The 10,435-nt window shown below is 47.9% G+C and overlaps 1 protein-coding gene and 1 non-coding gene across 2 annotated transcripts in view; one reads left to right on the forward strand and one right to left on the reverse strand.

Moving 5' to 3' along the window:
• Positions 1-10,435, forward strand: part of LOC102887399 (E3 ubiquitin-protein ligase HERC2) — a 114,318-nt gene that overhangs the window by 67,917 nt on the left and 35,966 nt on the right. The window contains exons 46-55 of the mRNA XM_025043506.1: positions 605-768; positions 883-1,022; positions 1,646-1,836; positions 2,476-2,581; positions 2,669-2,760; positions 5,635-5,810; positions 7,429-7,540; positions 8,878-8,959; positions 9,063-9,206; positions 10,347-10,435. Of these exons, the coding sequence (XP_024899274.1) occupies positions 605-768; positions 883-1,022; positions 1,646-1,836; positions 2,476-2,581; positions 2,669-2,760; positions 5,635-5,810; positions 7,429-7,540; positions 8,878-8,959; positions 9,063-9,206; positions 10,347-10,435 (1,296 nt within the window). The remainder of the gene's footprint in view (positions 1-604; positions 769-882; positions 1,023-1,645; positions 1,837-2,475; positions 2,582-2,668; positions 2,761-5,634; positions 5,811-7,428; positions 7,541-8,877; positions 8,960-9,062; positions 9,207-10,346) is intronic.
• On the reverse strand, positions 3,300-3,418 carry LOC112475803. The gene has a single exon (XR_003044880.1). It is a non-coding gene; the product is annotated as a 5S ribosomal RNA (ribosomal RNA).

Below are 10,435 nucleotides of genomic sequence, written 5' to 3' on the forward strand. Positions count from 1 at the left end.
ATAGGGAGTCTCCTGTAGCACAGGCGGATGAGCAGCGGGGACACGGTCGCGCTTCCGGGCGGCCGGGCTTCCTCAGGTTATTTAGCGTTTCTCGACCTAAGAGATTCTTAAAAACTTTACAAATCAAATGAGGCGTAAGTTTTAAAAGGAAGAACGTGGTTTAGGGGTGAACGTTTTGGGTAGCCGAGCGCCCTCGCCAAAGGGCGCGCGGTGTTTTCTCATCATTAATGTGATTCGTGCTCCCTGAGATAACGGAAGTAGCTTTGGATATGGCGTAAACTGCTTTTTGAAGCAAACCTTCTTACTGTGGGAAAAGCAATTTAAAACCAATCTCACTGTGGAAAATTTCAAACATACAACGGTAGAGACTAGAGTGTAATGAGCCTCCATGGACCCGTCACCTGCTTCAGCAGCTGTCACCCCTGGCCAGGCCGTCTCAGCCGTGGCCCGTCCCCACATTGTTTTGAAGCTGAGCCCTGACTGGCATCACGTGCTAGTTCGGCTCCGAGCGTCGCAGTACGTCTCTGAAAGAGAAGCACCCCTTGTAGAAAACTAGTCTCTGTGACGTCATAGCACCCATGGCTGGGTGCAGTTTCGATCTTAATTTCAGGTTTTGATTGGTGGCAGAGATGTTTCAGGCACTTTCTGTTCTGTGCTAGCGTTCAGCGCCAACGGCAAAGACGTCATCGTCGACTTCCCGCAGCAGTCCCACTGGACCGGGCTGCTGTCGGAGATGGAGCTGGTGCCGAGCGTTCACCCTGGGGTCACGTGAGTTTTTATTCCCATGTCGCAAGGTTTGTTTGGGGAGCACGGTTTTCTTTGGAATGAAGTTCGGGAACTAGACACATCTTCTTAGCAACTCCACGGCTGTTTTAAACGTAGGTGCGATGGCTGTCAGATGTTTCCTATCAACGGATCTAGATTCAAATGCCGAAACTGTGATGACTTCGACTTTTGTGAGACGTGTTTCAAGACCAGAAAACACAACACCAGGCATACATTTGGCAGAATAAATGAGCCAGGTACGGTAGGGTGGCAGCGTTCTCAATGAGGTCATTACCGTGGACGTGACAGTATCAGGAAGTCCTGTCTTTACAATTGGCCGTCTCTTGTATCTTTATCGTTTCTTCCTTTTTCCTGTGGAATTTGGGTTTAGGTTTTTTTTTTTTTTTCCATTTTTCTGTCTTCTAGAGGCGAACGCTCATTAGCTTGTTAACGTCTCGCTTTTGTCTCTTAGTATATAAAGCTAAATTTTTTAATTTATTTTTAAGCAAAGGCTAAAACTGTATCCTGCAATACTGATATGTAGTAATATTTTATTATTAGCCTTTTCCAAGTATTTTTAAAAAATTCCTTTGGAATTAGTTTCTTGAATTCGTTCATTTAAAAATTTTTAAACATCAGCATTGTCTGTGCATTTTTTTACTGGTTTCTGCCTTGCATTCAGAGTATGTACCCTGATTTATATTTGACATTTTTTGAAGCTTTCATATGATTATTTGACTCAGCATGTGCGATTTTGTAAATATTTTATGTGGGCCTAGAAGAACATCCCTCACAGTGAGTTCTGTGGTGAAGTTCGTGTTCTCTTGGTTGCGAAGGTTTGGCCCCACCAGTATTAACACGTTTGACCACCATTAAATAGGGCAGTCGGCAATATTTTGTGGTCGTTCTGGAAAGCAGCTGAAGCGTTGTCACAGCAGTCAGCCAGGGACGCTGCTGGACAGCTGGTCCCGGATGGTGAACAGCCTGCACGTGTCGTCCTCCGTAAACCAGGCCTCTCGGCTCATTGACGGCGGCGAGCCCTGCTGGCAGTCCTCCGGCTCACAGGGCAAGGTAGGGCGACATGGGCACCTCCTGGCACTTTATCCGGACAGCTTCACCTCCAGCTCCCAAATGAACTTGGAAAACCTGCGAGATTGCATTGCGGTGCCTCCTATCAGTACTTGTTTTACGTTTGAGTTGATAATTATTTTAAACGTGACATTTGATTTTTTTGTCAGATTTTGAACAGTATGAGGTCACAGACTTTAAGTCCAATCAGTATAGGGTGTAATAGGGTTTTGCATTTTTTTACTCCCCCACGTGAAATACACGAGTTCAGAGTCTCCTCTGGCGAGAAGTTCTTTCTCATACGTCCTAACAGACGTGCTGGCCCTAGGGAGGCTGTCGCACTTGCCCTCACCTGTGGTCACGTCACGAGGACACGCAGGTCAGTCCTGCAGGGAGGGGCTTCTGCTCCAGAGTGACTCGTGTTCTGTAACCCACTCCGGTGGGTACAGAGGGACCACCCTGGACCAGGAGTGCACACGTCGTTTCTGGGGTTAGAGGGGGCCTCTTCCCGTGAGCGGGCGAGGGAGTGGGATGTCCTCTCTCCGGCCGCAGTGTGATTTCAACGTCTCGCGCAGATTCAGGCTTTAGCGATACTGTTTTAGTAGCTGAATTTTACTAACTGTGAATACATTCTTTTTTAAGCATTGGATTCGTTTGGAGATGTTCCCAGACGTTCTCGTTTACAGATTGAAAATGATAGTTGACCCTGCTGACAGCAGTTACATGCCGTCCCTGGTTGTGGTGTCAGGTGAGGGAGTTAGTTCTTTCAGAACGTATCTCCTACTATGTTGTAAAAACTCCCGTGTCTGATTCCTTTACCCCTCTTTTTTTCCAGGTGGAAATTCCCTAAATAACTTAATTGAACTGAAGACAATCAGCATTAACCCCGCCGATACCACAGTGTCCCTTCTGAGCGACTGCACGGAGGTCAGTAGGAACGATAGGGTTCCTTTCGATGGTTTGCAGAGGGCGACGAGCTGACCTTTCTGACTGTGTCTGTACTAATACCTACCACTTAGCCCCCCCCACCAATTCTGTTTATTTTAAAACTTGACATGTACACACCTTGAGTCGACTGCTTATCAGATCACCTTGAAAGGGAAACAGGACATTCTCACTTTGGCGAGAAGGCAGGTAAATGCTCTTGGTAAAAGTCATTACCAAGCCCATCAGGTTGCTGTTTCGTCCTGCAAAAGTCATTTCCATTAAATATCCACTAGTTAGTGCGTGACGTTTTTTTTCTGCTGTACACGTGATATTGGTTGCTTTTTTGTTGGCACGCCTCTGGGCATGCAGCTGACCTTGTTGTGAAGTGCCGAGTTGTCAGTTTGTTTTGATTGGTGAGAAGATACTTTTCAAAATAAATCCAAGTTTATTGTATTTTGAAAATTCTGTGTTAGGAAATCAGTGAAGGTTCTCTTAAACAGCACTCTTATATTTTATTTATTAAAAAAATTTTTTTTTAATGCCTACAGCACCTGGTATTCCCAGGTAGTCTCTCATCCAAGTACTAACCAGGCCCGACCCTGCTTAGCTTCCGAGATCGGACGAGATCGGGCGCGTTCAGGGTGGCGTGGCCGTAGACTCACCCTTATACTTTAGAGCCGTGAGGATGCCTCTCAAATCTTTCCACGCAGATGTCAACACTATTTTAATAGATGTCTTAAAAATAGTACAAGACAGTTTTTAAGACAGTGTTTTGTGCTACCTGTATTGTTACATGAGGACACTGGATTTGTACAACGATAGTAGATAAAGATATCAGATAATTTATTTAACGTTTATTATGAGTAAATTTGTTTTTAAACTATTAAATGAAGTTTACCATCCATTGTTATTAGTTATTTGTTTTGGTCTTTGCACATAAGAGCAGATAAGTTCAAGGAGATCCCAGTGTTACTTAAAAGAAGCTGATACACAGCCATAAGTTCATTTATTCAAGGGTGAGAGGTTGGCAACTTATATCTGGTCCGTGGACGTATATATACCAGCTCCTTTCCTGAGTCCCGGATTTGATGATCCCGCTTTTTATTTTATTTTCTTCCGACCTTCAACAAGTAGAATTGTGAATGTCATTGAGCTATGTTATGACATACTGATAATTAAGAATCAATACCTTTGGTGTCAATAAGTAAATATGCTGGCAAATCATTAAAGTGAAAGATAATATTGAGTTTTTCTTTAAAAAGATATTATTGAATTTTAGTGCATTTAGTTGTTAACTTCTTGCTAAGCAACCGAACACTGCTTGCCTAAAGTCTTAATTATACTCCTAAATATTTTTATATTTTAAGTAAATCATTACGGAGTTAAATCAGTAACCAAGATTACTATTCATAAGAGATGTGTGAACTTCAATAAATTTTCAATTTGAAAAAATTTGTGTGATATTTGATAAGTACAAAACAATGTATATCACATAATGAGAAGTATGAAGCCTCATGAGTCATCAGAACTCATGATCTGTATTCACCCTCCACCCAACTTCAGAACTAGAATATTCAGCCCTGTGAAGCAGCCGGGCTCTCTCACATTGCCTGTCCTGTGAAAATGGCTTGTTAGGGGACCATTCTAACCTAACCAGGTCTAGAGAGTATACTGAATTCCCTGAGAGCCCACCGCCAGCTTCAGCGGTTACCGACTTTTTTGCGAATCGTGTTTTACTGTCTTCCATCCATGTGTCTCCCAAGCCCCACCCCTTTTTCATCCCTGCAGTGTTTAAAAAGCAAGTCCTAGACGTCACCTTATTTCAGTAGTGTTTACTTCAATAGTCATTTCTAGTAAGGACTTAAAATATATAACCACAATGCTGTTTTAGCACACCTAACCATTATTCTTTACTATTATGCAATATCCAGTCGGCGTTTAAATTGTCCCAGTTGTCCCATAAACGCCCCGTTGCGGTTGGTTTGTGTGGATCGGGATTCAGACAGCAGCTGCACTTTGCACTTCACATGAGTGTCAGTTCTCTTGGTTTTTCCCTGCCAAGGAAAGAAAGACACCGGGCCTTTGTTTCCTGTACAGTTTTTTATTTCTACATCTGCATTTTGCATCCCAGTAGTTTTTCAGCCTGTGCTTCCTGCGACACCCACGTAGATCCTGAGGTCGGGTCAGGTCCCGGTGAGGCCGTAGGACGCCATCGGCAGTGCGTGTGCTCCCTGCTGCATCTCACTGTTGACAACAATAGATGTTTCTGAGACGATCAGACAGTTCGATGACTGGTAGCACGTTAGGTGATTAAGGAGTTACTGGTTCAGCTATAATAGCAACGCGGATAGGTTTTTAGTGTCCGTATTTCAATGGCACACACTGGAGTTGAAACGACATACGCTGCCTGGAACTTTCTTACGATCCAGATGTGAGCAGAGTTGGTCACGCGTTGATAATTGTCCAGCTAGGCGACGGAGTCACGGGGCTCTTTGTACTATTTCCTCTAATTTGTATGTATTCACATATTTATATTATGTATTAAAAACTGTGAAGGCTCTGTGCACCACCTGCCATTTAATTTCTTTCTTAACACTTCTTGGCTCAGAAAAGCTTTCAGACAAGAGACACGCAGCCGTCGCCCAGGGCTTTTAACATTCGACTCTGTGAGAAAGTCGCTGCGCGTCCCCGCGCCGTGGCGAGCCCGCTGGTCCCGAGGGCAGAGCCCGCTCAGACGGGGCGGGCTGGCCCTGTGGGACGCAGCGACGGCTCCGGCTCCAGCCCGGCGTGCGGCCGCGGGGCGGGTGTGCCGCTTCCTCCACAGGTGGCTCGCGCTCGGCTCTAAAAGGCCTGCTGTCCCCGTGTTGTGTCCAGTATCACAGGTACATCGAGATCGCGATCAAGCAGTGCCGGAGCTCCGGGATCGACTGTAAGATCCACGGCCTCGTCCTGCTGGGCCGCGTCCGTGCCGAGGACGAGGACTGGGCCGCCGTCCCTTTCCTGGCCTCGGACAACGAAGAGGAGGAGGACGAGAAGGCCAGCGGTGGGAGGTGGGCCTCTGTCCCCTGGCGCCCGTGCTCACCCGCTCGCGCCGGGTCCGTGCTGTCGCAGGACACGTTTCGTTAGAGCAGGTCTCGGAGGGAGCGTGTTCTCGCACCCCTGGGGCTGTCTGGCGAATCTTAGTTACGTTTGCAAAAATTATAATTGATTTGGTTTTAGGGAAAGGTTTAATGCAGAAACTCATCGTGTCTAGAAAAATACCACTGTAAAGGGGAAGTAAACATACTTAGCTTTTCTGCCTCTAATATCATGGCTAATATTTTGCTGTCTATCCTTGTAGTTTCTTTTTTACCTGTCCCTAATCGTGTTTTTCTGTGGAAATGGTACAGTGTGCTATGTATTTTATAGGCTTCTTTGTTAAGTATTGTTTACTTTTAAAAAATTCATTATGGTAAAATACATGTTACGTAAACTGTACTGTCTCACCCACTTCGGAGTGTGAGCTCAGTGGCGCCGAGCACACTCGCATGGTGCTCTCAGAGGGGCGTGGTCGCCAGACGAGTCCCAGAGCGGGAGCGCCGTCAGCGGTCCCTGGGGGGAGCTGTGCCGGCCGCCGCCCTCCACCTGGCTGTGCCTTCCGCGTGCGCCCTCAGCCGCCCCCCAGCTGTGAGGCACGGTCTGGCGGTCGCCGAGGGGTGCCGCTGTGGGGGTCAGTGAGGTCATCCAGGGTTCTGCGATCGGGGGTTGGGACTTTGTCCTGTTTCATTCCGGAAACTTTGCATGGAAGTTGGAAAGAGAACAGTGTGGGTAAGGCTGCCTCGTCCATAAAACTTTTTTACTCCTTAAAGTCTACATTCATCAGTATGTATATAACACGTTAGAAAATCATACCTGTCTGGAACTCGTCTCTGGAGACGTAGGTTATCCATCCTTGCTAATGAAAACAGACCAAAGCACACGGAAGCCGAAGCCTCAAACAGAGAAGGCCATTCTTTAGCCCCTGGCATCAAAGCGTCAGCCAGGAAGGTCCAGCACTGTCAGGCTCCACTCAGGTTCCAAGCAGGAGGCCGTGTCGTCTAAGCGTGCGGCCAGAGGGCGGGTCAGGAGTGAGCGGGGTGGCAGGAGCAGCTGCCAGCCTCCCAGGAGGGCAGGGTGGAGGCGGGTGGTGTAAAGGAAGAAAGTTGGCGTTAGCTTTGGGACACCTGTCCGTGTTAGAGGGTGTGTGGCTATGTCAGTTTTATTATTTCTTCAGGGGAAAAAATGACCGTACACCTGTCTAGGTTTAGGGACATTGCTCCAGTGCCAGTCCCATGGTGACTCGAGGCCATTTACCCGATGTCACATCGGTAGTAGTTTCGTGTCGTGGTGGGCGGCAGCTGCTACGTTCCACTTGGAGATGAGAAGGGGGTGCTGCCCGGAGCACTGTGGAAGGTCCCCACCGGGAGCAAAGGCCGAAGTCGGACTCCGGCCCGCAACGGCAGCGTGTTCCGTGTGGATGCTCCGACCCACTGCACACTCGTTCCTGTGTGTGCTTGAGGGATTTTCCTATGAAAACACCCCCGCGAGTGTCTGATGGCAACCAGCAGACTTTGTGTGCTCAGGGTGTTTTCCTTTTAATTTTTAACATTTTTATGCGGACCGATCTGTTTCCCTCTTTCTTTTGGTTAGCCTCATCAGGAAGAAGGCGGCGGGACTGGAATCTGCAGCCACCATAAGGACCAAAGTGTTTGTGTGGGGACTGAATGACAAGGACCAGCTGGGCGGGCTGAAAGGCTCTAAGGTACTTCCTTTGCCTGACGTCCCCGTGTCACCTGTCACCACATGACTGAGGAGGAGCTTTGCTGGCGCCTCTGTCCAGGCAACAGCCAGGCCTCTTTGGAAATTTTTATATTGGTTTTACCTTATAAATTGACTTTTCTAAAGTAATTCTTGACATGAACTCACAGACCTTATCAAAATTAATTTTCTGAAAAGCCTCTTTTGGGAAGATAGTACATTTTAGGTATAGTTGCATTATTGCTGTTTTATGAACCAGAAAATACACTTTTGAAAAGATTTAGCAAGCACATGGATGGCAGTTACAGACCGTAATCATTCTGCCTACCGAGACAGAACGATGAGTAAAAACTACCGTGGAGGCACGAGGGTGCGCAGGACATGATTTAAAGTGTGCATGCGACAAGCGATGCATTCGAACTAGAGCTGAATTCAGTGTCCCCCACATTACTCAATGTCCCCTACCTGAGGGCCACAGAACAGCCCTCCGAGGGGCAGGTGCGTGTGCTCTCTTCAGGGTCCTGAGACTTCGCCGTTGCAGACCCCTCGGTCCTTGCTGTCGAGCTGGGAAGGAACGTTAGAACATACTTGTCTCTCCTTTCCAGACAATCCGTTTTCGCCTTTATTTGAACAGCCCTAGACTCTACTTGGAGGCGGGCAGGGGGCAGTAGGCCTGGAGGGTCAGTCGCGATCGTGGGGGGCTGTCCTGGGGGTGAGGCCGTGGCCCCTGTAGGAGTTTGCACATGAAAGGTGGCTTTGGGCTCTGTGACTGTGATAAGAACCCTTGCCCATCGTAGTGACCGCCTCGGTCACACGGGAATCGCGAAGGGCTTCTCCGGGCCTTTAAGAATTTTAAATTGAATCACACATCTGAATGGGGAGTTTAAGCATGTAATTTCTAGAGGTGTCAGAATCAACAGGAATGAGCAGGATGTAACTGAAATAGGATGTAGTTTGGCGGTGTTTGTCTGTATCTTCACATTCCGTGTGTTTCATTTTTCATCTTTTATTGCGGAGATGTTCTAGAAGGAACATCTAGAAAGAATAGGGACCTGTGCCCTGGTGGCCGTGTACCAAAATCAGCAGTTACCAGCAGATGTGTTTTGTTTTCACATCCTGCACACCTCACCCCTGTTGATTTTAAAGTAAATCTCATTATATCATCTCATCCTTAAAACACTTAACTGTGTGTTCCGAAGAGAAAAATCACTGCTTTGGTTAATATAATCAAGCAAATTAACAGTAATTCCTGTATATCTAATAAGGTTACTTGTAATTATAAAAGTGGAAATAAAATTCTCTTTTTTTCTTCTTTTGCTTAAAAAAAAAAAACCATTTCAGATCAAGGTTCCTTCGTTCTCTGAGACGTTGTCTGCTTTGAATGCAGTACAGGTGGCCGGTGGTTCCAAAAGCTTGTTCGCAGGTTTGTTTATGCTAATATTAAAATCTTTAAAAGTCATACTTTGCACTAAAAACATGGTAGTTATGCTGTGAAAACTGAGTGCCGCTCACCCTTGTCCCTGCAGTGACCGTGGAGGGGAAGGTGTACGCCTGCGGAGAAGCCACAAACGGCCGGCTGGGGCTGGGTGTTTCCAGTGGGACTGTGCCCGTCCCTCGGCAGGTCACGGCGCTCAGCAGTTACGTGGTCAAGAAGGTGGCCGTTCACTCAGGTACCGGGCTGGCGTTGGCACGCAGAAGCGGGTTGGCCCGCGGCTCATGCTCTGCCAGTAACTGGGGCCCTTAAACGGTTTCTTCTAAGGTGCCTCGTGCTCCTCTGCAATCCCGCGCGGTTATTAGGGATAGACCTGGAGGTGTCGGTGTCCAGGTGGTCTAGAATTAGTTATTGTTGCCACACGAGGCCTCTGGACGTGAGCTGTTGGCCATCCAGGTGGGGGCGTTCCCCTCTGAGGAGGGGTCTCCAGTCTGGGAGCCTGGTCTCGGGTTCATAGTCTTTGAGGTCATCACATTCTGTGCTCAAAGACGTTATTTTTCTGGGAAAGGGCCTATAACTTTCTTTAGATTTCCAAAGTGTCTGTGAACCCCAGCGATAAGAAAGGTCCATTAAAAAAACTCTTCAATTTAGCAATCTTCAATTTAGCAAATTTGTTGTGAGTGTTATTTCAAAGCCCTGCGCTGGGCCTCTGAGGAATGGAGCCGAAGAGGGCGAGGGTCGGCACCATGTGACAGGAAACCCAAACGCCAGCGTCCTACACAAGGTAGAAATGAGCTTGTCTCCAGGGCCAGCGAGGTGCCTCCACACTCACCCCCGCTCGATTCGAGGCCACACGGGCGTCCCCCAGCCGCCGCGGTCCCCCAGGCCTCTTTTCCAGAAGCCTCATTTGGGTCGCATCTCTGTTGGGGGTGGGTGGGGCCGGGAGCCCAGGAGTTGACAGGGACGGAGGTGACAGGAAACACCAGCAAAGGCACGTGGCACCCCACTTTTCATAAACAGTTCTGCTGTTGGGGTGCATCTCAAAAGCTCGACCGCCGCTGCGTTGAACGATCTGCTCTATCACAGATGCACTTGTTTTGACTTTTCCATCTGAATCTGGGTTCGTCGTATGTTTCGCATAACAGGAAAGCCGTCGATAGACAGCAGCTTTGCGCCTCTTCTTTCCTAGTAAAATTCTTGCTGGGATTTAAACTTTGTAGTTTAATAAACATTCACTTGTTTTATGTATTCATCGCCCTGGAAAGTCGCTCTTTTTCACACGTGTCGACTGAGCACATGCTCGTGCCAGGCGGGCAGGCAGTTGCGCTGTGGCCTTCCGTGCCCCGGGCCGGGCCCCACCTCTGTGTGAACGTTGCAGGCGGCCGGCACGCCACAGCTCTGACCGCCGACGGGAAGGTGTTCTCCTGGGGCGAAGGCGACGACGGCAAACTCGGACACTTCAGCAGG

The sequence above is a fragment of the Pteropus alecto genome, unplaced genomic scaffold (genome assembly GCF_000325575.1).
Source record: "Pteropus alecto unplaced genomic scaffold, ASM32557v1 scaffold102, whole genome shotgun sequence".
Lineage (NCBI taxonomy): Eukaryota > Metazoa > Chordata > Mammalia > Chiroptera > Pteropodidae > Pteropus > Pteropus alecto.